A 26109-nucleotide genomic window follows, 5' to 3' on the forward strand; every position below is an offset into this window, starting at 1 on the left:
TTTTTTTTTTTACATTGTATCCATTTATACAGCTGGATATATACTGAAGCAATTTCGGTTAAGTACCTTTGCTCAAGGGTACAACGGCAGTGTCCTTACCCGGGAATCGAACCTGCGACCTTTCGGTTACAAGCCCAGTTCCTTACCCACTGTGCTACACTGCCGCCTGTTATGCCCCTGCGTCTGGCTGGGTTCCTGGTGCTTCGGTGTCACGCGAACTCCGGCGTGCTGTCGGCACAGATGGCAGAGGCCGTTACGCGATGACTCCGCTGCAGCGCGTTCTCAGGCGCCTGACAGCAGCCATCGGGGGTCTGACCTGGACCGGCTGCTGAGGGGGGCCCCCTTCAGGACAGCTTGCGTATGACATGCAACATTGGCCCCGGCTGTTGTGCCTTGTGTGTCAGCACAGGGCACTGTACAGCCAGGTTGTTGCGGTGGAACTGAATTAATTTTGGCCTCCCTTCTTCAAACAGCCTGTTTTTGGATTTTTTTTTTTTTTTGGCGCTGGATTATTTAAACTGAAATATGTTGAGCATCGTGTTACACTTCGCTTGCCTCCAATGAGGTCATTAAGGTGTGAGCCTAGTACCATAGGCTGACGCAAAGTATTCAATTTCCTTTTTTGCTGGAATCGATTCCACTGTCCCCCCAGTGGGTGGGGGGGTTCATAATATTATTATTGAGGGCTGTGCTCCAGTGTAAACCGATGCACTTGAGCTTCCGTACGTCATCGCAATAATTAAATCCTTTTTGTAATTGCAGTCATTTTCCACACTGCTATTTTCAGCTCTTTTCCTATCGATCGGTCTGTTTGCTGTTCGCTAATTTGTTTGTTTAGACTGGAATTGAGCCAATTTTAACTCGACGAGACTTAATTGGAAGCAAGGGGGAAAACTCCGCTCTCCGAAGCGCCGCTTCATCACGGGGAGAGAGCCATCGATCCCGGGGGACTCCTCCGAAACTCAAACAGCGTTCACAGGGGACCCAGGGATGCGTTCCAGGAACAGTCTCTTTCCCTCCGACTGTTTTTCTTTCTTTTTTTTCTTTTCGTTTTATTTTCGAGTGGCTCTCTTCGCGCGGACGGTGATGGATGGGATTATCTCCGGCTTCATCGGGCCGGCCCCCCGGCTGCCACCCTCTCGAAAGCCTTCTCGCGCGCTCCGCGATGCGATAAGCGGCGGTATCGGTGGTCTGCAGCGTGGCGACCCCCCCCCCGTCCCGTCCCCCGTCCCACCGGTTATCCCCCGATCTGTGTGTGGCGCGGGCGCGGACGGCTATCCGTCTGCATCTCGCCCGGAGAGAGGGAACTGCGCCCGAGCGTGGAACTCGCCACCGCCAACCTCCCCACCCCCCCCCCGCGCTCTCGCGAAGCTTTCATTTACTGCATTAACAATACAAGGAAATGGGGGGTGGGGTGGGGGGCGGGGACGTGACCTCAAAACAAGGAAACCTCCTCCTTATGTCCCGCTCGGGATGGGGGGGGAGGATACGTCATTAAGTGGAACGAGGAGCCGGTCTGTCGGTGTCGGGGAGAAATTCGGTTCCTTTGGAAAAAACATTGCGGGAAGTGAACGAGCGGAGGCAGGCGCGTTAGCGGCTAATTTGGGTCTCCGTAGTGCCCCACTGTGTGGGGCGTTGGCCGAATAGCGGCGCCTTCTCATGCTCCTGCGTGTGTCCATAACGACCGGGGCTCATCGGGGCTTCTGTACGAGCGGAGTGGGCGTTCATATTGTGAGCTGCGGTTGAAGCTTTCCTGTTAAGCGTGTATGGGCGGTTGGGGGGGGGGCGGTTGGGGTGTGGGTGGAGGGGGGGGCGTGTGGGGGCTCTCTGGTCTCCTGCAGCCCCTCACCTAGCCTGTCTCATTCCCAGCCGTTGGCTCCCTGCCTGGCTTTCTCTGGGTCTCCAGGTCTCAGGTGTGGCCAGTCACGTCTGGGTCTGCTGCTATATTTAGCCTCTGGAAAAAACAAGGCTCGTCTATGTGCCAGACTCTGAAGATTCACGCCGTTAAATTAATCTGTGGATAGTCTATGTGTGCCAATAGACTATCTTGTTTCAGTTCACTTTCATAACAGCATGGCTGAAAAGCTTATTTAGTGGATAATTATGTTGATTCTACAGGTCAGCCTGAATCATAGCTCACCACTCACCACGCACAGGAAAGCAACCAAGCCCGGTGATGACATCAGTTAACTTATCAGAATGAAACCAACGACGAATATCTTGAGGTCTTTTGGAAATATTCCATAATGTATAATGTAGCACTGTGGTCGCTTCATTAAGGCTGCGTACCAGAATTCTGTCAGCGCAATTCCTCGTCAACGACAATAGTTGCACTAAAATTCAACCTCCAAATTTTACTTCAGGCGAACTCAGATGGCCCCAACGCTCTTTGATCGGTAATTGGTAATTAGTGTGAGGCGCTTTGTCAGCCTGGTCGATAAGGGCTCTTTCAGGGATAAGTTAAAACATAAATATATGTGAAACTCAGCAAACAAAAGCATTTGCCCTTTTCATTTGGTGGCGAGCTCTTATTAACCGCCTAATTTATTTCGCTGTATGCTTGGCTGCTGCCTCATTCTCTGGCGGCTGTGTTTAAAATCAGCCCGTTGGGAACACGATTCACTTGTGCCTTTCCCTAATAATTTGTGCTCCATTCTTCCCAGGCCTGAAAGAACCTTTTAATTCCTAATTTCATGTCTCTGCTGAAGACTTCACTGGAGCTAACAAAAATAAAGTAGTTTAAGGTATCGCATTATGAAAGGCTCGTGTTTCTATTTTAAACTCGGCAGTTTTATTGGTGCTATGATGGAGGGCGCACTTCTGAGGCAGTCAATGGTCAAAAACTTGATTGGGGGTAATGTGGCACAGCCTCACGGATATTCTATGAGCTGAGCACGATCTTCAGCTCCCTCTGCTTAATGTTTGGTCTCCGCCGCTGCCGACAGGATGCTGTACAGTAAGTGTTATGATTTTCTGGCTCATTATGAATAATGAGGGGCATAACTGGAGACAGGAGATTGGTAGCTGGAGACAGCAACGCTGACAGCAACAGAACCTCCTGCTACCAAACTAGATGAGACGATTAGTGGGCAGCAGTGTAGTATAACGGGTCAGGAGTTGGTCTTGTAACCTAAAGGTTGCAGGTTCAAGTGCCCCGCTAGGACTCTGCGGTTGTACCCTTGAGCAAGGTACTTAACCTGAATTGCTTCAGTATATATCCAGCTGTATAAATGGATGCAATGTAAATGCTGTGTAAAAAGTTGTGTAAGTCACTTGGGATAAGAGCGTCCGCTAAATGCCTGTAATGTAATGCAATGATTAGGACAAACTAACACGCTGGTCTGTGGAGTATATAGAGTACCTGTGATGGCGAGTTTTCACCCCTGAGTTTGACGGGCTAACCCCTCCAGTGGTCCAGGCTCTCCCCTGGAGGTGGAGGGCCTTCTTCATCACCTCCTTCATCGTCCTCCGTGTTTTCAGCACGCTTGCAGTTCTTTAATGTGTTGTGCTGTGTTTGTTTTTTTTTCCCCCTGCTTTTCAGAACCTGGGAACCCCGTTTAAGATCCGCGTGGTGGGGGGATCTGCGTCCTGCAGCTACCTGTCTCCCCAGGACGGCCGCCCCCCGCTCTACCACCCTGCGGTGGACAGGTGAGAGCCGCACCTGGATCGCTCCGACACGCCCTGGCCGCTGCCGGCATCCTCCTCCTGCTCTGTGTTCCTGCACAGGACTTACGGCTACTTTCATTATGGATGAGTTCAGTCTTACATTAACATTACATTACATTACATTTATTTAGCGGACGCTTTTATGCAAAGAGATGTACAGAGTCATCAAGGTCATTGGTGGAACAACTGCAAAACACAGATTCGATAAGGTACAATACTCATTTTGTACAGTTATTCATAGCCAAGAACACAAAGTCCAGTTCACACAGTGCAGGTAGCTCACTCTCTGGCTATGACAGAACCTTCATCATCACCAGAGTGACAGTGCTGATCTTTCCTACCGGACTCAGCCCAGCCTTACCTTAATAAGTCATTGGAAAAAGGGAATAGAAAGAGCTGGGCGGCACAGTGGTGAAGTGGGTAGCACTGTCGCCTCACAGCAAGAAGGTTGTGGGTTTGAATCTCAACTTAACAGGAAAGCTCCTGTTTGGAGTTTGCACGTTCTCCCCGTGTCCCCATGGGTTTACTCCAGGTACTCCGGTTTCCTCCCACAGTTCAAAGACATGCAGGTAGGCCGATTGGAGACTCCAAATTGCCCATAGGTGTGAATGGTGTGTGTGCCCTGCGATAGATTGGCGGCCTGTCCGGGGTGTATTCCTGCCTCTCGCCCAATGCACGCTGGGATAGGCTCCAGCACAGTAAAGTAAACCACCCCCCGTGACCCTGCTCATGATAAGGGGGTTATATAGATAATGGATGGATAGAAAGAGCTGGTATTAGCCAGCCACACACCCTTATTCACACCCACAGTCTCAGCGGTGAGTGCTTCACTAAACACCAGAAGACTGGGGTGGGTATGGAGGAAGAGCAATCAGCATATTGATATGACTCATCCTGGTCTCTAGTGGTTCCTTTCCACGGTGGCTGGAACAGGCGTCTCCAGTGGCCTGTCCTGGCTTTTTGAGAGGCATGATGGCACTTCTGGGGTTGTAGCGCAGGAGGACTAGTTAATTACTTGTGAAAATATTGTAACTTAAAGAGAGTGAGAGTATCAGTGTTGATTGGATCATTTGTTTAATTTTTGTTATCAGAGTAGTTCAATTTTGTATCGTAACAACATTTATGTTGTCTAATGCCTTGGAAATGGTATGAAACTTTTGGGTGTCGATGGATTTAAAGACACACACATCGTTGTTTCTCAGAGGAGAAAAAAAATAAATCCAGCAGACCGTGAATGCACTGCCCCGCGGGACGGACGGCATCGCAGGAGGAATCGATTCGGGCCGCCTCCGTCTGCGGCCGCACGAGGGGAACACAGCTGCAGGTGTTTCGGGTTTTCAGTTGTCCTGAAGCGTCCGCAGTTTATTGTGCACCAGGGGGTATTATTCATGGATAAGGGGGGGGTGGGGGGGAGGGCGGGGGGCACTCCCGACAGCGCAGCTGGGGATGATTAGCAATAACACACCGCCGTCTGAAAGCAGTGTGCTTTCACAGTCAGGTTGGCGTGTGATTGAAAGAGGGGAAACGACGTCCATATGTGCGTGATTCGCATTGGAATGCCTCGGCACGTGTGCATCGCATGTCCTTTCGGGGCCCGGAGACAAAGAAACCGAAAAGAAAAGAACAGGTACAGCCATGTAATCTTAATGAAAGCTTACTGACACTCTGAAGCAAATTTAAGCCTTTCTCCTGCTTCGCTTCACAGCCAAGAACTGGGCTGGGTTTTTAATAAAGATGTGTTTATATATATACACCGTATCTCCTCGTTTTTCACTGTGCCCAGACAGGAGGGCTAATGCGTTTCTGAAAGTCGTGTGAGGTCACCCGCTGGCTTTTAGTTTTCCTCTGATCCAAGCCCCCCCATCCCTCACAGGTGTCTGTGAGTTCCCAGCGGTCCTGCAGTGTGTGCGCTCAGCTCACACAGAGAGCTTTGCCCCAGCTGGAGAACCTGCTGCCTGCCCCCCCCCCCCCTACACTGTTATCCACCCCCCTCCCGCTAGAGCATGATACCGTACACTGTGTTACTGTGGATCTGGGGGGGCAATACCACACACTCCATTGCTGTGGATCTGGTTTGGGGGGTGGGGGTTATACAGTACCACACACTCCATTGCTGTGGTTCTGGGTGGGGGGGGTGGGGGTTATACAGTACCACACACTCCATTGCTGTGGTTCTGGGTGGGGGGGTGGGGTTATACAGTACCACACACTCCATTGCTGTGGTTCTGGGTGGGGGGGTGGGGTTATACAGTACCACACACTCCATTGCTGTGGTTCTGGGTGGGGGTTATACAGTACCACACACTCCATTGCTGTGGTTCTGGTTGGGGGGTGGGGGTTATACAGTACCACACACTCCATTGCTGTGGTTCTGGGTGGGGGGTGGGGTTATACAGTACCACACACTCCATTGCTGTGGTTCTAGTTGGGGGGTGGGGGTTATACAGTACCACACACTCCATTGCTGTGGTTCTAGTTGGGGGGTGGGGGTTATACAGTACCACACACTCCATTGCTGTGGTTCTAGTTGGGAGGTGGGGGTTATACAGTACCACACACTCCATTGCTGTGGTTCTGGTTGGGGGGGGGTGGGGGTTATACAGTACCACACACTCCATTGCTGTGGTTCTGGTTGGGGGGGGTGGGGGTTATACAGTACCACACACTCCATTGCTGTGGTTCTGGTTGGGGGGGGGGTGGGGGTTATACATTACTTGAGGGGGGGTTTATGTCTCCTAGGAGCCTGCACTCTCTGTGTCTGGTATTTTTTGTTTTTTGTTCAGCTTACAGCAGCTCCTGAATCAGAGCCCCATTACCACCATCGGAGCCTTAACCTTTGAGAAGGAGTCTCATTTTCATGCCCTCAAAGCGGCAGACTGTAATCAGGCTGACTGGAAAATGAATGTGCCCGAGCGAGCATCGGCGTTCCTGGCCCATGTTTATTCATGGACGGCATTGTCGTTGTTTATTAAGGCACAGTAGAGATGTCTGCGGAGATTAAAAAGCCAGGCTTAATATTACTTACCTCATTATTTTGAATGACTTTCTCCTCAGTGCTGATGTCCCTGTAGCTGGGAAGCTGACGCCTTGATTGCCCTCTAGCCAAATTTGCAGGAGACGTATTGCTGATGTTCCAGGAGAACTGCGTACAAGGGGAGCGGCTCCAATGTAGCATTCATTATATAAAAATGGCATTGAGAAGTGTCTTAATTTTCCCAGCTTATTGCTTAACATGAAAAAAAAAAAGTAAAAAACATTAACAGCCTGGAGCAGCCAATTCAGGTGCCAACAACATTCAGTTAAGGAGATGTGCTCTGAGCTGGCACCATATGGCTTCTGTGGTGTGAGCTTTCCGCTTAATGCAAACCCAAGAGCCAGGTCCAGAGTGGAGCGGGAGGGGATGGAGAGGCAGAGATGGAGGCCATTGCTTCCACACACTGGTAGTTAAAAGCTGTAGGCCCCGAAGCACGCTGGCGGTTAAAATCTGTAGTTCCGAAAGCGCACTGGCGGTTAAAATCTGTAGTCCCGGAAGTGCATTGGCAGTTTAAAGCTGTAGGCCTGGAAGCACACTGGCAGTTAAAAGCTGTAGTCCCGGAAGCACACTGGCGGTTAAAATCTGTAGTTCCGGAAGCGTACTGGCGGTTAAAATCTGTAGTCCCGGAAGTGCATTGGCAGTTAAAAGCTGTAGGCCCGGAAGCACACTGGCAGTTAAAAGCTGTAGTCCCCGAAGCACACTGGCAGTTAAAATCTGTAGGCCCCGAAGCACACTGGCAGTTAAAAGCTGTAGGCCCCGAAGCACACTGGCAGTTAAAAGCTGTAGGCCCAGAAGCACACTGGCAGTTAAAAGCTGTAGGCCCGGAAGCACACTGGCAGTTAAAAGCTGTAGCCCCAGAAGCACACTGGCAGTTAAAAGCTGTAGCCCCGGAAGCACACTGGCAGTTAAAAGCTGTAGGCCCGGAAGCGCACTGGCAATTAAAAGCTGTAGGCCCCGAAGCACACTGGCAGCTAAAAGCTGTAGGCCCCGAAGCACACTGGCAGTTAAAAGCTGTAGGCCCCGAAGCACACTGGCAGTTAAAAGCTGTAGGCCCCGAAGCACACTGGCAGTTAAAAGCTGTAGGCCGCGGTGGGCGGGTGTAAATGCAATGGCATGTGATCAAAGACTGCGATATTCACTGGTGATATTACATTTGCACAATCATTGTCATTACTCTCATCTTTCAGTAATATGATAATTTGGTTATCAGGTTATTTTCATCAGATTATAGCCTTCACACTGAAAAGTCTGGGTAGTAAAAGTCACAGGGTAGTAATTATTGATCATTGGCTCATCACTGCTGTGCTCTCTCACTAGAGATAGAGAGAGAGGGGGGGGTGAGTGAGAGAATGGATGGAGGGGGTTCAAGCACAGGATGAGAGAAGCGTGATTATAGAATTGGAGGTGGGGAGGGGAGACATAGGCAAGGTGAAGAGTGAGAGCCGGGCTGGTGTAAAAGGAGAATACAGAATGAGACAGGGCGGGCGAATCTAAGGGAGAAAATGTGCATAAATATCGAGCGGAGGCCAGATCAATGACTCTCAGAGAGAAATAATCATCCAATGGATCTGTGGAGTGGCTGATAAGGAGGCTCTTGTAACATGAAGCCCTCTTGAGCTGTTCCCGTTGGTCGGGGCCTGCAGTGGAGAGGGATACCGTTACCTGTGTGGGCGTTCAGACTGGCAGTTTGGCACGTCCCTGTGGGGGTGGGGCGGCTCAGCCCTGTCTGCAGAGCCTCTGGTTGCCCGTGTCACAGGCACCGCCCTGGGGGAGGAAGTGGCACAGGAAGTAGGTTTCACACTCTCTGTGGATTGTGGATTTGGTCTGGCTGGAACCCTGTGGCCGAGGGGGGTCGTGGATTTGATTCCCTACCCCCTGCCCCCCTCACCCAACCCCCCTCCTCACCCCACCCGCTACGGGTACGAGGCATGAGGGTGCGGAGGCAGTGGCCATGAGCGTGGCTGATTCCCAAAATCAAACCCGCAGCCGCAATCTGCCACCTGTCCCACAATGAAAGGGACCCTTCACAGCACTGGCAGGAGTGCAGCCTCAGGGGGTTTTGAAGGTTTGAAAATTAAGAGGCGCTGGCGTACTGAGGCACAGTCTTTCCACGGCATTTCAAAGCGCAGTCATTTTCAAAATTGACTGCTGTGGGTGCTCCAAAGAGATGTGGAGTTTAAAAAGCCCTAATATGTTTTTTTTTCCTTTCTGTTTTCCATTCCAGTTCTCCTCCTGACATTCAAGCTGGCAAGCTCATAAATGACAAAGTCCAATTAATTCCATCCACGTCCGAGAGCTATTCCAGTCCGTCTTCTATCTTCTCGGAAACAATTGCAATTAAGGAGCGGGCTGCTTGTCAGAATTTCACTTTGTAATTTCACAAAAGAAAACTCTGCCATGGTGTGAGCATATATGTATATTTAATGACACAGATGGGGTATGTGTGTGTGTGCATGTGCGTGTGTGTGTATGTGTGTGCATGTGTGTGCGTGCATGTGTATGTGTGTGTGTGTGCATGCATGCGTGCGTGTGTGTGTGTGTGTGTGTGTGCATGCTTGTACAATTACAAAGCCCTTCAAGATGAATAGCAGGGGTGTTTTTGTTATAGTCAGTGTTAGGGGTAATTCGAGGAATGTGAGATACATTTGTTAAATTAGGATGCTGATAATTATAAGCACATCCAGAGGAATGCAGTCTGGTGAGCTTTATGGCATGATCACATGGAGCATTAGTATTTTGTATATAAATATACAGGAGGTACCTTAAAGAACACTAAAATTAAAATTTATATATTAACCATAGAAATAATTGATTGAACAGATTTATTACATGACTAATTGGTTGTATACACACATGTGCACGCATGCACACACGTACTAAAGATACACTTTGACTTAGGAATTTTGTCACTTTATGTTGTTTCCATTAAAGAAGTTTAAGGAGTCTGTATTTACCGTGATGAAAACCAGTTTCCCCTTTGACTCTAAACTACATAATTTCATACTTCCCTGCCATTTTGGCGAGGGAAGAGGAGTCCCCTCTCTTGCTGAGAAGCGCACGGAGGAATGAGCTTTGACTGTAGCTGTGGACCCCGATCTCCGCAGACCGGATCCACAGGTGCCAGAGCGCTCGAGTCATCAACACATTAATTGCTCTAATTGTCTGATCACTGTCTGGGAATGGCCATGAAATTACACACCTGGTGAGCATCAGCACCGAAGCTTTAATAGGTGTTTTTTTTCTCCGTTAATATGAGCGCTTTCATTTGCAAATAAGCCCACCGGCTGAATCGCCGTTAATTCTCGGTTCGGTGCTCATCTTCGAACAATGGCACACACCTGCTCTCGCTGGAGTGGCAGCTCGTTTGGGCAATTAGCTGACTGGCCACCCGAAAATACGAGGCATGATCGTATCAACCCCCTCATAAGGGAAACCTGCGCTCCCAGATAAACAGAGGGGAGGTGTGAGCGAATTTCACACGAGCCTGAGCGGTTTGGCGTGTGCTAGCCCCCACCCCCCTTTCCAGGCTTACTGTTATCATCCATTATACAGTCCGGCTAAAATAGGGGAGAATAAATGGTCCCCTCTGTACAGCAGAGCATGAAATTTTCATTACTGTGACACGTTTCCTGAAAGAAGCGTTATTATTGGCCACTGACTGTTGCGATGCCCCAGTTACACCTCTATTAATATAAACGATTCATGTCACTCAGCGAGTCTGAACGAGCAGCGCGCGGTTAGGAGAGAAACTCATCCCTTTAAGTTGTCATTTCGTGTGAATCGCCGCATTAATAAACCCGGCGGGCTTCTGTGTGGTCGGGAGGCTGTCTGACGGTGGAAGATGCCGGGAAATGTCGACTTGATAGCGTTCAGAACGGGCCCGACCGAAAATGCCAGAGCTCCAAAAATTCGACCATTATTTCAAACGCACCTGTCGCGTGGAATTGTTATGGGCCCAAGTATTATATGAAGACTAATTAAAACACTTTCAGAGTAATGTTATGCACTAAAAAAAATTAGAAATGATCAACTAATAAAAAAGCAGTAAATAGTTCTGTGTTAATATAAACAATATATAATGTAATTTAGCGAAAATGGAATTAAAGTTCTGTTGGAACTGAAAGTAAAACAATATCGATTTATTTGTTTTTTGATGGACACATGGAATTAAAAACTTCTTTGACACTTTGGTACTGCCAAGTACGCATTACATCACAAAAAGGCCTTGTGGGTTTGTTCCATGAACGCTGGATAAAGCACTGTAAGATTAATTATCCTTTACTATGTAGCTCAGTGACTACAGTGACTAGGCATTAAAGCCTGATTGGACACCATTCAGCCTATAATGGGACCATCTGAAACTATATGTGCAAAGCCAGCTGTGGGTGAAGCACTATCAGTTAGTCTGGGCACTCACTCTGTCTGTGCCTTGCAGTTTGCCAGTCTTTTTTATTTTATTTTAGTAATTGCAATTGTTGTTGTCTGTTGAATTTTTCATAGCAGTTTGTTGGTTACGAAAAAGTATCCTGTTTCCACAAAGTAGTCCATCCGTGATAAGAATAATGCTCAGTGCCTGACAAAATGCATTTACAGAACAGTTTGGGGTTTTTATGAGCTGCTCAGGTTTCATTACATGTTTCTATTATGTGGCATCCAAGCTAGCATCCCAGACAGTGTGTCCATGATGCTACAGTGTTAGATTTCTGATCGTATCGTGATGGGGTGTGTCGGATGCCCATGGGTTATGAAATGAGGGACTTGGTGGTTTTTGGATTGGGATGACAGGTGTGGGAAGCTGAAGGAGTGCAGGAGCAGCTCTGTACCGCTCCAACCGTACCTGTGAGCAGAGGGGGCGGGGCACGAATCCTGTCCCAGGGGCAGCTGCTTGGTCCCGCCCTCCAGTATTCCCCCCCCCCCTTTTTTTTGTACTGTATCTCCAGAGCTCTCTCTCTCCCTTTCTCTCTCTCTCTCTTTAACCTCATGTAGCATTTTATTTATTGAATAATGTGATAATTATCTAATTTAATTGAATAATGTGCTGGTAAAGGTGCATTAAAAGTCAAAGTCTCTCTCTCTCTGTCTCTCTCTCTCTCTATTTCTCTCGCTTTCTCTATATATATGTCTCCTTGTCTCTCTCTCTTTTTCTCTCTCTCTCTCATCTGTAATGCTTGTCGTATCAGCAGAGAGCATTTCTGCTGAATTCAGTTTCTCTTTAGTTCTTCATCATCCTTTATCAAGGTAAATGCGTGAGCAACTTTGGCCGTGTGGAGGAAGAGAAGCTCGTTCTCTCACACCGCTGTTCTTCGTGCAAACAAACAAACATCGCAGTCAGAGCATCAGTTCCGACATCCTCGGGCAGCTGGCACTGTTCAGTCTTCTGAGCACTTTGGTTTTTATTTTTACTAGGTACTCACTTATGTGTTTTTAGTTGTTGCAGATTTCTGGTACAGCAGTTCTATTTTTCTTGTCTTTGTGTAATACTGCAGTTATGGGTCATGAAATCTCCAGCCATGAATAAAAATTAATTGGATGCTGGGAGAAATTATGGAGTCTGTATTGTTGATTATGAAGATGATGGTGAAATTTATTCGCAGCCATCATCAGTATTATGATAAATATGAAGTGGTCATATTAGCAGACATACATTGAATGGTTCAGTAAGATAAAGCATGAATTCATTTTCGTTTGGCTTTACTTTACCGTCTCTGTTGCTTATTGAATAATGACACCTTGTGGCCATTTTCTGCTTGTTGTGGGGTATGTGATTCATGCAGCACGTGTCTATTCAGAACCCTTGATGACAAAACAGCTCCATATGCAGTATGCTGAATAACAACCTGTTGAATGTGAGCAAAAAAAAAAAGTCATCAAGTGACAGCTCTACACGCAGCACAAATGTGGACAGTAGTTTAACTATGGCTTAAGTGCAGCTGTATGCTGTGTTCAGTGTGAAATCCGGTGCTGCCGCCCTGTATGCCTGTATGTCAGAAGGCCAGATCCTTTAGGATGCGCTTGTATCCTGTGTAGAGCAGTGACCTTTGACCTTCTGTCTTTGCAGAGCTCTGAAGTTCTGTGGCCCGGGGGGACCTCCTCACGTCAAATTCATCATCGAGTGGGAACACAAAGTCAAAGAATGGTGAGGGCGCCTGCCTAAGCACTCTAACATACTACACACTACCACTCTACCATACTGCACACTAACATACCATACTGTTCCCTACAACTCTACCATACTAAACACTGCTACTCTACCATACTACACCCTACCACTTTACCATACTATACCCTACCACTCTACCATACTGCACACTAACATACCATACTGTTCCCTAAAACTCTACCATACTAAACATTGCTACTCTACCATACTGCACACTAACATACCATACTGTTCCCTACAACTCTACCATACTAAACACTGCTACTCTACCATACTACACACTAACATACCATACTGTTCCCTACAACTCTACCATACTAAACACTGCTACTCTACCATACTACACCCTACCACTTTACCATACTATACCCTACCACTCTACCATGCTACACACTACCACTCTACCATACTATACCCTACCATTCTGTCATACTACACACTTCCACTCTACCCACTATAACCATACAATAGCCTACCACTCTACCATAATACACACTACCATACCATACCGTTCTCTACAACTCTACGATATCATACACACACACACACACACACACCGCATACACATGCACACCCACACAAATGCACATACATGGCACACACATGGTTCACTTATCAAGAAAGCATAATGTTTTGTCACAAAATACACACAAAAACAGCGTAGTGTGTCGGTGTGCCCAGCCTCAGTGGTGTAAACATGCTGTAATTGTGTGTGTCAGCTTGTTTGGAAACATCCAGGAGGAGGTGGTGAAGGATGCAGAGAGCGTGAGAATCCAGCAGCAGCAGCACCTGCAGCAGCACAGCTGCACTCTGGATGAGTGCTTCCAGCTCTACACCAAAGAAGAGCAGGTAAGGCCCTGTCCTCCACCTCCTGTCCTCCACTGCTCCACCTCTCCTCCACCCCCTGTCAGGTGTGGGGGTGTTCACCATTAATCAATTTTTGTTCATTCTTCATTACACATTCATGTCGATCAAGCTTAACAATCAAAAAGTTTTTTTGTTGTTTCTGAGACAACCTAATGTTTTAAATTGTCCACTGCATGGCGCTGTATATTTTAACCTACTGAGCTGCGCTTGGTCATCTACATACAGATACTGGGGCCTAGACAAGACCTCAACCGCTATATTCCATTTTCCTTGCCTGTGCAAGTCCTTGTTGAGTCGAACCTGTGACTTGTCAGTGGGGCTAAGTTACAATAAAGTTTTGTGTCTAGCAACAAATCTTTCATTTATTGTTACAAGCTAGAAGTGTACCCTTGGGCTGCGTCTGTACCGACAGACCTAATGGCCAATTTAAGTGTGGCAGGGAGAAGAAAGAGGCATTAAATTCTCTGAGCCATGTTGATTATGGTGCCTTTCTCGTCTAAATTTAGCAACCGTCCAAACGATGCTTTCAAATTGTGGGTATTGTGGTTTAATTGGTTTTGAATGTGGGTGAAGAGAGGCCAGTTCACGCAGCCTGGAGTCAGGGAAAGGTGTGGACTCGTGCATCACTCTTGTTTGTATCGGTGAGCTGTACAGCTGTACAGCCTTTTACCTCAACAAATATCGATTGCTCATTTGTTACCTTTTTAAAGATCTTCGATCGAAGGAATTATTTGAAATGTGCATCCCTAGTCAGCCCTGCCTCCCATATCTCATTCAAGATTCAAGATTCAAAACTTTATTGTCCATTAATGCAAGCAATAATGGAAATTTGTCTTTCGCTGGTGCATAGCTCACGTAGAGATACCATACAGTACATATAAGAACATCAAGTGCACACAAAAAGACAACACAGTACATGTAGTAAAATCCCATGCAGTAAAAAGGTAAAATGCAGTAAAAAGTGGTGTACTAAACAGTGGAGTAAGAGTTAAAAGTTAAAAAGTTGACCAGTGGCAGTTAAAAATTAAATACTAAATGTAAAGTGCTGTATGCTAGCTCAGCTCAGTAAGTCCGTATCAAGTCCTCATTGCTCTCTAGCGACCCCCGCTGGTCGATCGGGCACCCACAGTCCTCTCGCTTCAGCTGCGCGTTGAGTGTTTTCCTCTGACTCACGTCTGCGCAGGCTTGGCTTGTGGCCTGCAGTTTGTGAAAAGAAGCAGCTGGTGCTATTATCACGTGCTTCAGAGGAGAGCGTGATTGTCTGTACCAGGGGTCTCAAACTCCAGTCCTGCGGGGCCGCAGTCACTGCTGGTTTTTGTGATTTCCTTTCAACCGGCAGCCAATTTAGGCCTTGGAAACTCGGTGTGCAGACCCTTTAGCCAATCGGAGACTTAAATCAAGCACCTAAGTGCAGGAACACATCAAAAACCAGCAGACACAGCGGCCTGCCAGGATTTGAGTTTGAGAGCCCTGGTCTACACTCTCCCGCATCGCGTGCTGAGAATTGTGACACGATCGCGACGTTATATATGATTGGACATTCTGAATTTGGGGGAAAATGAATGAAAAGGAAAGAATGGCATTTAAGTGAAGCCTGGGGTAGGCCATTATTGCAGCCTGTCTTTCTCTTGCTCTTAAACCTCTTTCACCACTCAGGCTGGCTGTGTGTCACTACACTGAAATTGCGGATGTGTAAATGAACATTTTATTCCTGTCCACTACCACAGTTCTGTTAGCAGGGAGGCAAAGGGGGCCAGCTTTAAAAGTAAGAGGGTCTGGAGACAGAGATGAGAGGAGGCTGCTTGGCCTATTTTGTTTCCCTTTGCTGTGAGCAGCAGGGAAAGTGACCCATTTAGCATCCAAGTTGCCCTGCTCAGTTGGCCGTAAGTGTGTCTAGCACAGTTTGTCTTTTTTCAGGAAGTAGCAGAAGGAACTGCAGATCTCCCGGTATATTCTAAAAAAGGATGTTTAAAAGGTTATAGCCGAGAATAACCGTGGACCCATGGGGTAGGGTGAGCTTCAGTCGCCCATCGTTCTTCAGGTTACTGTCCCTTCAAAAGTCTTCAACTCTGCTACTCTCAGTTATCTAATCTCTACTGTCCTGTAGTATTTTCCCCCTGTTGTCCCGTCAGGGAAAGAAGCTGGAGTGCTGCTGCTCTCCTGTAGTACTCTGTACTTGCAGCGTGGCTGTGTCATTGGCTCGTGTGCTAACGTATCAGAGGAGTGCACACGCTTCGGTCTTGCAGTGAAGCCAGAACAAGGCACGGTTGGCGGTTCTTACGTTGGAATAGGACATGAAACCTACGACACCTCAGAGTTTCGAAACTGGAAATCCCTGCTTGATTAGCTGGTGCAGGCTTACCCAGAACTGCACAAGCTTCCTGTCCTGCAGACTTTGCATGTCAACCAGTGTCCCTGTAGCCTGTGCCAGTGATGCCTGCCCGCTTAGATCTGGTCCAGCTCAACTTCTTCCATTTTTGCAGAAACTTCTTTGGTTTCAGTATCATTGGCTCATTTCACACGTTCGGCTTCCTGTACAAGTGGCAGTCATGGAGCTGAACGCTTCAATTATGTACCTCTACTTATATTTTCACGGCGAGTTCTGCCGTATGAATCATGCACCCGCGTTTGCGCGTCTGATGTCATCGTATTCCCATGACTCTATTATTCTGCATGCCGCATGCCATCTTCCCCTTGCGCAGTTATTCTCTGCTCTGTTCCGTAGCAATGCCCCATTAAACGCTGAACTCCCGTGTGTCAGAAGGTCTCGTGTTGTAATTATTTGGCTGTAATTAGTTTCCGCGGACTTCGGGAGTTCCCCGCTGCTCGATTCCTCTCTGAATCCCCGGTCGTTCCCCGCGGTCGGTGTGTGGTTCTCTGCGGGGCGGCCAATCAGCCTCGAAGATGCTGAGTTAAGTGTGGAGTGGAGCCTGCGAGGGTTATAAATAAACATGCCGCTGGAGAGATGTGGCTCTTTTCCCGCCGGCTGCTGGACCAACCGGCTGCAGGTCCCGTGCGACGCCCCGAGGAGGATGCGTGAGCGGGCGCTCAAGGAAGCCGTGGGCGTGGGAGACGTGCCCGTTAGTTACTGAATGGGCGCGACGTCATAAGCTGCTTTATCTGCGGGCTGAAGGCCCTGGCGCTCCTTGCGAAAAAACAGTGGGGAAAGGTGTTTATGAATTTAACACATACGTGTGTGTGTGTGTGCCTGGGTGTGTGTGTGTGTGTGTGTGTGTCTGTGTGTGTGTGCGTGTGTGTGGACATGTAATACTATCTTTGTGAGAACCAAATGTCCTCACAAGGATAGAAAGAAGAAAATTACCCAAAGGTCCTCACAATATCAAGAGGCTGTTTTAGGGTTAGGACTTAGGGTTAGCGTTAGGTTAAGGTTAGGCATGTAGTGGTTAGGGTTGGGGTTAGGGTTAGAGGTTATGGAATGATCTAGCAGTACCTAACGTGTGTGTGTGTGTGTGTCTGTGTGCCTGTGTGTGTGTGTGTGTGTGTGTGTACTCAGCTGGCCCCGGACGACGCCTGGAAGTGTCCGCACTGTAAGCAGCTGCAGCAGGGCATGGTGAAGATGAGCCTGTGGACGCTGCCCGACATCCTCATCCTCCACCTCAAGCGCTTCCGGCAGGTGGGCGAGCGCCGCAACAAGCTGTCCACACTGGTGCGCTTCCCGCTGGCCGGCCTGGACATGGCGCCGCACGTGGTGAAGAGGAGCCAGGGCGCGCGCGGCCTGGGCCCCTGGCCGACCGCGTGGAAGCACCCGCACTCCCCGGACTCCTGCTCGCCGCCCGACTTCCTGTACGACCTCTACGCGGTGTGCAACCACCACGGGGGCATGCACGGGGGCCACTACACGGGTACGAGCGTCGCCGTCGCCGCGGGGGGCAAAATGGCCGCTTCGCGCGAACGCCGTTGCCCAGCTCGGCTTGGCGCCGTGTGTGAAGCGTGTGTAATTCCCCCCGTAACAGTCCGCAGTACTTTCGTGACCCATTCTGAAACAAATGCGATGCTTTAGCCTTTGGGAAGCTGGTTCGTCCCAAAAGCCTTTGGGAAGCTGTTACGTAACAGAAGCCTTTGGGAATCTGTTACGTCCCAGAAGCCTTTAGGAAGCTGTTACGTCCCAGAAGCCTTTAGGATGCTGTTACGTAACAGAAGCATTACAAATATTGTGCGAAACTCTGTACTCAAACTTGACACAACATGTGATATCGCTTGAATTAAGTTTTGTTATTTATTTGGATACATAAATATTTTCACTTGTGCGGTGTGTAAAATATTTCCTGCTCCCTCTGGACCTCTTAGCATCCTAACTGGGCTCAGTGTTTCAGGTTTTACTTTATACTAAACGCGTTTTCTGAAAAATGTTTCTTCTTTTAATGCTGGGAAAATATCTCTCTCACTGCTTATTTTTAACACCTCGCACTGCAGCAGGGGAAGCACTCTTTGTTGATGGAGCTTAATTGCACAATTGTTTTAGGCAAATTAACAGGAGAGGATTGGATTAATCACCATTATAGCGGCCGTGAATGTAATCTTCACAGCTCATCTAAGGCAACTGCAACAACGAGCTGAGAAGTACCTTTACTGTCACGTTCTTAGCAGCCTGAAGCTACTGTAACAGCTCTCTTAGAAAAAATAGCTTACAGCAGGTAGCTGTGAAGTAACAGCTCACTCATATCCTGATTGATCGAGCCCAGTGTGACCTGTAACAAGCATGCACTGCTGCCCACCAGGAGCAGTGCTTAGAAACGCTGTTCATGTTATGTCATTTCACTGACTGCCATCCATGTTGTGTAAAACATGTCACCCCAAAACGCTGTGATGACTGTTTGGATGATAACACCTGAAATTTTCCCTCAAGCAGTGTGCTGACCCTTTTGTTGCCTAGCAGTGTGTTGCCCTTGGCATGTGTGTGTGTTGTGTGTGTGTGTGATGTGTGTCTGTGCGCATGTGTGTGGTGTGTGGTGTGCTGGTGTGTGGGGGTGGTGTGTGGCGCAGTGCATGTGTGTGTCCTGCGTGTGCAGCGTACTGCAGGAACTCAGTGGACGGGCAGTGGTATGGCTATGATGACAGCAGTGTGGACCTGGTGCCCGAGGAGGAGATCTGCACGCGGGGGGCCTACATCCTCTTCTACCAGAGACGCAACACCATCCCACCGTGGTCCGCCGGCAGCTCAGTCAGAGGTGAGCCCAGCCGAGTCCTGCTGACCCACTGACCCACTGACTGACTGACTGACTGACTGACTGAGCGTGTGACTGACTGACTGACTGACTGACTGACTGAGTGTGTGACTGACTGACTGACTGACTGAGCGTGTGACTGACTGACTGACTGACTGACTGACTGACTGACTGACTGACTGAGCGTGTGACTGACTGACTGACTGAGTGTGTGACTGACTGACTGACTGACTGAGCGTGTGACTGACTGACTGACTGACTGACTGGCTGACTGAGCGTGTGACTGACTGCTGACTGACTTACTGACCGTTGGCTGACCGCTGACCGTGTGACTAACTGCTGACTGAATGATTGACCATGTGACTAACTGCTGACTGACTGACTGACCGTTGACTGACTTACTGACGGACTTACGGAGCATATGAATGACCGACTGCTGACTGACTGATCATGTGACTATCTGCTGACTGACTGAGCATGTGATTGACGGCCTCGGGCTCCTCCCCCCCACAGGCTCCACGAGTTCGTCCGTGTCGGACCACTGGCTGGTCCGCCTGACGGGGGACAGCAAGAGGGGCAGCCTCGTGTCCCGGACCTCCACCGCCTGCCCCTCCTCTGTCCCCGACTCGCCCGAGTCCCCCGTCTTCCTGGACGACCCCCCCAAAGCAGAGAGAGGTCAGTTACCGTGGTGACCGGTGGAGGTTCAGCCCTTCAGGCACTCCAGGTCTCTCTACACTGGGCCTATTCCTCAGCTGAAACATGGCGCTGCTGTTTATGTAGCATTGCTAGCATAATCTGCACTGCTTTGAAAATCCAATTTTAGCTGTTGCCGTTACATGTACAGATGGGCTGCACAGCTGTTAAGTGAGGAGATCAGCTATAATTACACAGGAATATCACAGAAAACGTTGCCTTTGAGAGCCAAAAACTGGTTTTTACTTGTGTGCGGAACAGCCACCTAGGCAGATGTCTCCAGCTTTCTGGTGGAACATCACGGTGAATTTTCCTTGGAGAGCTGAAAGCGTGTTTTTACAGAGTGCAAAACAGACGCAGAGACAGGTGTTTTCCTGTCTCTTTTTGTCAGGAAAAGTGATATAATTCGATATAAGCAAACTCCTCATGTTTCGTCAGTGACTAATTCATCCTTTGCAGTGCAGGGTAATTGTGCAAATATCAACCATTTCTATTCACCTTAATACACCTTCGGGGTTTTAGTCAAAGTTGACAAACCATCATTTTACGTGTGCAGTGCTCATATCGGAGCTGTGGAGTGTGACGTTAAGGCCCTGCTTGTGCTCGTATCGGAGCTGTGGAGTGTGGCGTTAAGGCCCTGCTTGTGCTCATATCGGAGCTGTGGAGTGTGGCGTTAAGGCCCTGCTTGTGCTCATATCGGAGCTGTGGAGTGTGGCGTTAAGGCCGTGCTTGTGCTCGTATCGGAGCTGTGTAAGTGTAGGAGTGTGGCATTAAGGCCGTGTTTGTGCTCGTATTGGAGCTGTGTAAGTGTACATGGCTGAGTGTGGAGTGTGGTGTTAAGGCCCTGCTTGTGCTCGTATCGGAGCTGTGTAAGTGTACATGGCTGAGTGTGGAGTGTGGTGTTAAGGTCCTGCTTGTGCTCGTATTGGAGCTGTGTAAGTGTACATGGCTGAGTGTGGAGTGTGGAGTTAAGGTCCTGCTTGTGCTCGTATTGGAGCTGTGTAAGTGTACATGGCTGAGTGTGGAGTGTGGCGTTAAGGCCGTGCTTGTGCTCGTATCGGAGCTGTGTAAGTGTACACAGCTGAGTGTGGCGTTAAGGCCGTGTTTGTGCTCGTATCAGAGCTGTGTAAGTGTACATGGCTGAGTGTGGAGTGTGGAGTTAAGGCCCTGCTTGTGCTCGTATCGGAGCTGTGTAAGTGTAGGAGTGTGGTGTTAAGGCCCTGCTTGTGCACATTTCGGAGCTGTGTTAGTGTACATGGCTGAGTGTGGAGTGTGGCGTTAAGGCCGTGCTTGTGCTCGTATGGAGCTGTGTAAGTGTACATGGCTGAGTGTGGAGTGTGGCGTTAAGGCCGTGCTTGTGCTCGTATTGGAGCTGTGTAAGTGTACATGGCTGAGTGTGGAGTGTGGAGTTAAGGCCCTGCTTGTGCTCGTATTGGAGCTGTGTAAGTGTACATGGCTGAGTGTGGTGTTAAGGCCGTGTTTGTGCTCCAGGGGGGTTTGACACCCGGCCGTTTGTCCGGGGGCTCCAGGGCCGCAGCGTCAGCATGAGGACCCCCACCAAGACCCGGGACGCCCTGAGCAAAGTGCTGCCCCTGCGCTGGTCCTTCGGCTCCAAGGACCGGCATAAACCCGCCCCCGCCTCCTCCCCCGCGCCCACGCCCAGCCCCGCCCCCGGCCCCGCCCCCGCGCCCGGGGAGCTGGTGCAGTACCTGGAGTCGGGCCGCCGGCCGCGCTGCACCAAGGACTCCATCGTCACGCTGATGACGGGCCCGACGGAGAAGGACGCGCCCGAAGCGCGCCGCCCGCCCCCCAGCGCCTCCGCCGCCGCCGCCGTCAGCTCCCCCAGCGCCGGCAGCCTGAGCTGCCTGGGCCGGACGCCCGAGGGCCAGCGCCGGGGCAGCAAGCCCAGGGACGACGGCACCCTGCCCCGGAGGACCTCCAAAAAGAACAGGCCGGAGCCAGGGGGCGGCGCCGCCGACCCCCAGCCCCACAGGAGCTCCGCCCCGGCGCCTCCTCCCGGCTCCAGCTCCGACTCCACGCTGAGGAGGAGCAAGAGCCACTCGGCAGGCCCCGAGGAGGGCCGGGGGAGGAGAGGGGAGGAGCCCCGGGGCCAGGAGGGCCTGCTGTCCTTCCTCAAGCCGGGCTTCCTGAAGAAGGAGGCGCAGAGGAGGCCGCGGGACGGCGAGGCGGGGAGGCCCGGCGACTCGGCCAAGAGCGGCGCGTCCCGGCTGTCCCTGTCCAACGGGACGCCCGGCGGGGCGACGGGCGGGGCGGCCGAGGGCAAGGCCAACGGCGCCCCCCGGGGGAGCGGCGGCGGCGGCGGCAGGGGCGGCCCGGAGCTGGCCAACGGCAGGGTCGCCCGCGGCCCCGCGGACATCAAGCGCTCGCAGAGCTCGTCCAGCATCCCCAGCAGGCCGGACCTGGCGCTGCGCAGGACCGCCTCCCTGCACCGCAACGGCCCTGCGGCCCCGCCCCCCCCGCGCAGCGGCCTCGCCGCGGACAAGCCCTCCGGCCACGGCACGCTGCAGCGGGCACGCTACAGCACCACCTCGCTGGGCAGGAAGAGGGCCGTGCCCGAGTCCAGCTTCTGAGGAACAGAAGCGCGCACGGCCGGCCGCGCCCAATCAAAGCAATAGCCCCCGCCCACAGGGTGTGGCCTGCGTGTCTGCTTCCTCTGAGGCTTGTGTGGGTCTTCTTCTTCTGAGGTTTAGGCCAGCTGCGGAGTTAACTCCACAGGCACAGCGGCGACCGTGGGCATCATGGGAAGGAGAGGCAGCATTGGGGGGTCTGACCCCCCCCCCAACCACCCTCGTTTACCCAGCATTCACAGGTCGCATACACTGGGTAAGGGGGAGTACTGTAAACTGTGAGAGTATATATCCTGAGATAATCAGTTGTTTCTGTTTTTTTTTTAAAGAGTATTTTTTATTGATTTTTTGTTAAGGTTTTTCTGTGACAATTGACAGCAAGTGCCTCTACCAATACAGTTCAGACAAGCAGACTTCTGTATAATTGTTCGACACTGTAACTGCACGTTCGGGTCACACGCATTACCCACTAATTCTGGTCACTTCGTGTCTCAGCATTAACATAAGACATTATTTTTGTCCAGCAGTTTTTTTTTTCTTTTCTTTAATCACAAAAGTATTAATTAAATAAGTATCTGGGCAGAAGAAGAAAAAAAAAAGATTTAGAAAAAGTGGAAATTATCGATGAATTATTTATATTGTTTTGTATCGCAACACAAGCAAATCACTCTACATTCTTTGTACATAAATGAAGATTAAAAATATATATCAGAGTAATATTTTATTTAACCGCTCCATTATAAAAGAAAACTATGAACTATCAAATGATTGTTTGTGTTTGCACTGCAAAATGGCTGCTAGATTCCCGTAGTTTTTCATATTGCAAATCTGTTCTCTGCACTTTCTACAAAGCCAGCTGCATCGAGCACAGCGGCCGGGAGGGAGAGGGTTAAATCGTAGCTTGATTCCCAAAAAGAACACCTTTGCTTATGTTGCGATTGAATGGAGAAAAAAAAAAGGTGGAAGGACTGGGTTGGAAAGTACTCTCTGCTGACAATCAGATCAGGAAAGGATCTTTCATCTCTAATGAGCCGCTGAAGCACGGGCAGTCCGATGCGCTGTGTTCCTTTCATTACAAATGAAGGAGATTGTATCTGAATATTTCTATACCGCGTTTTATTGTGTCTAGTGTTATCAGCACTGCAGCCGCTACTCGATGCACAGAGAGAAAATGTGAACGGCAAGGCCTGAGGCCGAGCGCTCGACAGACCTTATTACCATACGATTCGTGTGCACCATTCTTTCTGTTTGTTGTCCAGAGTGCATTGTCTAATATGCTCTTTTATGCTGACTGAGAGCTGGACACCGTCTGAAGCTTCAAGGTTTTCCCCCCCTCGTCCTCCTCCTCTGCTTAATCAGATGCGCCATTGTCTCGCGTTCACAGGGATGAGGAAAGGCTGCGTGTCGGACGGAAGGGAAAAAGCAGACCAGCTGTGAGCGAAAGGCAGCAGCTAGGGCGCACACGGTGATCCAGTCTAAATGTGATCCAGGCAGCCCGCGCGTGTGCGCGAAATTCACAGTCCAGCTCACGCACTTTAGGAGTCGAGATTTTATTTTGGGTGACTGTCAGAAATCAGTGGGGGAATTCCTGCGGAGGGCCGTGGACTTTGTCCTCTCCCTCCGAATTTCCCTGTGACGAAGTTGTGAAGTTTCGCTGACGAGAGGTGACTGAGGCATCTTGACTCGTGTTTCCCGCTGTGAAAGATTAGCTAAACAGCGTCTGTTTTCCGCCAAGGGGAATCTCGGGCCTTTTATGTGCAAATCTGCTTTCATTCGCTCTCATTTGGAGTTCCCAGCATGGGTATATTATGCATACAGTCATTAAAATAGTTCCGTGTATTAATTGCGGTCAAACAATTATTCTGTGTTTTGGTAATCAAGCTGCATTGACCATAGTATTTTTTTATCAAATAATATTTTGATCTGGTAGAACAAGCAATAAATCTTTGACAGTGAGTTACTGTATTTCACCCTGTGATTATAGTTGTATGAAAGCTGGAGTGCAGACAGTTTCAGTGGGGCAGTAATAATGTCTTCAATGTCTTTGGGTTTAACCTGTGTTAACTATGGCAACGACCTTCTTCTGAATTCCAAAACCACATTGTGCCATGACCACATTCGGTCGTTTGATCATTTGTCCAGAAGATTCCATCGCGCTTAATTTGTGTGCAGTGATTTACAGTCCGTCTCTAGCGCAGTCTTTATGCCAAAGCGTGGTCATTATAACAGCGGAGTGCACTGCGTTGGTCTGCTGGTACACCTCAAACCGCACCGATGGATGGAGCCGGGTTCGAGAGGCCCAGCTTTTGCAGTATGTGATGCACGCGCCCATCGGAACATGAAAAGAGGTAACGCGCGTTAGGGTTCTTCGTCCGGAAACGGCCTCTTTGCTCTGACTTCTACATGCCGCATCCTGTAGTGTACATCCTTCCCTGTCAGACATTGCTCTCGCCTGCACCTGCTTTTGAATTTGCATTGTATAGATATGAAAAAGGAAGCTGACTACTGACAACAGCACAATTAACCATGGGGAGGGGAGGGGAGGGGGGTATTTAGAAACTCCCACTGCTATCGGCCTACTTTACACAATAATAAAGAAAATTTACGTTCATATTCTAAACTATTCTAAACTGTTCACAAATAAAATGTTCACAAAGTTTTTTTTTTGTTTTTTTTTCTTTGAAGGCCAGTGGTGATGCTTATATATGTGCTTGCCATTGATTGGATTTTTTCCCCTCTTGTCTACTTCAGACATGGTTTTGGCTTGTGTCTGTCCATAACAGCCCGGTTTGCCTTGATCACACGGTCCTGAGTCTGTACGACCAACTGGTTCTGCTAGCACTCCATGCTAGCCAGTGTCCTTGGTTATAAACAATGATTTAGCAGTTTATTGTCCCATGAAAGCGAATCCTTTGTGCTCCTACCCACCTTTTCTGAAGCATCACTCTCGCCTTCTGTGAGTTCTTTCTCGTTCGGCACAGGGTTGTTCAAATAAACTTTACTAACTTTGTTATAGCTACATATTTTCGTAGCAAATTAAAATGAACTACTTGGTTGTTCCACATATTTACATGGCTACTTTACTCATAATCTTGCACCAATAAGGGGATAGCTTAGTCTGTCTCTTAAAATGATTTTAATAATCCTAGTTCCACTCTGTTGTATTTCTGTTGTAACACAATTGGAAAAATATCAGAGGATATATAGAAAGCTGATCAAGACACAAAGTCTGTATTGTTTTTTTAATACATTTACTTTGATGTTTTTTTTTTCCCTGATTCATTTGACATGTGTACATGGGAAGTATCAATCACAATGTTTACTAAAAAAAAATGAGCACTTGTAAAAAAAAAAAAAAAGGACTATAAATGAAGGATGTTTTTTCAGTTATTTTGTGAAATGTGGGTTTAAAATGTTTTATATGCAATTTTTTAAAGTTTGACATTTTATAACAGCTTTGTAAATATCAAAGATAGATGTGAAGTAACGTAGTAGACTAGCAGCTGCCCCAGGTCACATGGGCAGGGTGTAGGGTAAAGCACAAATTCAGATCTTAATCAAAGGTGTTCTCTCCAAAAGGGGTACGAAATGGTATACTATGGGAACAACAAAAGTGGTTTGTATCCACCCAAGATATCTGCTATACATAATATACTGTTTTATTTTTAATACTCCAAAATAAAACACAATGTTTATCACTATTTGGCTGTGATTGAGTGATTAATTGTGTGTGTGTGGGGGGGGGGGGGGGGGGAGCTGTGTTATGCATTAGGCTCTTGGTAAGTTTTGAGTTCCTATTTCTGACTTTCTGCTGAGACAGGTCCTGACTCACTGTGGTCATTAAAGATCCCATGACACTCATTGCAAAGAGTAGGGGAGTTCCCTGCTGTCCTGGCCAAATTACCATCCTGCGTT

At 49.0% G+C, this 26109-nt stretch overlaps 1 protein-coding gene across 1 annotated transcript in view; it reads left to right on the top strand.

The window, feature by feature from the left end:
• usp43a (ubiquitin specific peptidase 43a) overlaps positions 1-25895 on the top strand; it is a 133218-nt gene extending 107323 nt beyond the window's left edge. The window contains exons 9-15 of the mRNA XM_064324135.1: positions 3542-3648; positions 12759-12836; positions 13580-13709; positions 17242-17590; positions 18758-18916; positions 19427-19588; positions 21098-25895. Of these exons, the coding sequence (XP_064180205.1) occupies positions 3542-3648; positions 12759-12836; positions 13580-13709; positions 17242-17590; positions 18758-18916; positions 19427-19588; positions 21098-22197 (2085 nt within the window). The 3' untranslated portion in view covers positions 22198-25895. The remainder of the gene's footprint in view (positions 1-3541; positions 3649-12758; positions 12837-13579; positions 13710-17241; positions 17591-18757; positions 18917-19426; positions 19589-21097) is intronic.
• Positions 25896-26109: the final 214 nt, after the last annotated feature.

Source organism: Anguilla rostrata, chromosome 2 (assembly GCF_018555375.3).
Source record: "Anguilla rostrata isolate EN2019 chromosome 2, ASM1855537v3, whole genome shotgun sequence".
Taxonomy (NCBI): Eukaryota; Metazoa; Chordata; class Actinopteri; order Anguilliformes; family Anguillidae; genus Anguilla; species Anguilla rostrata.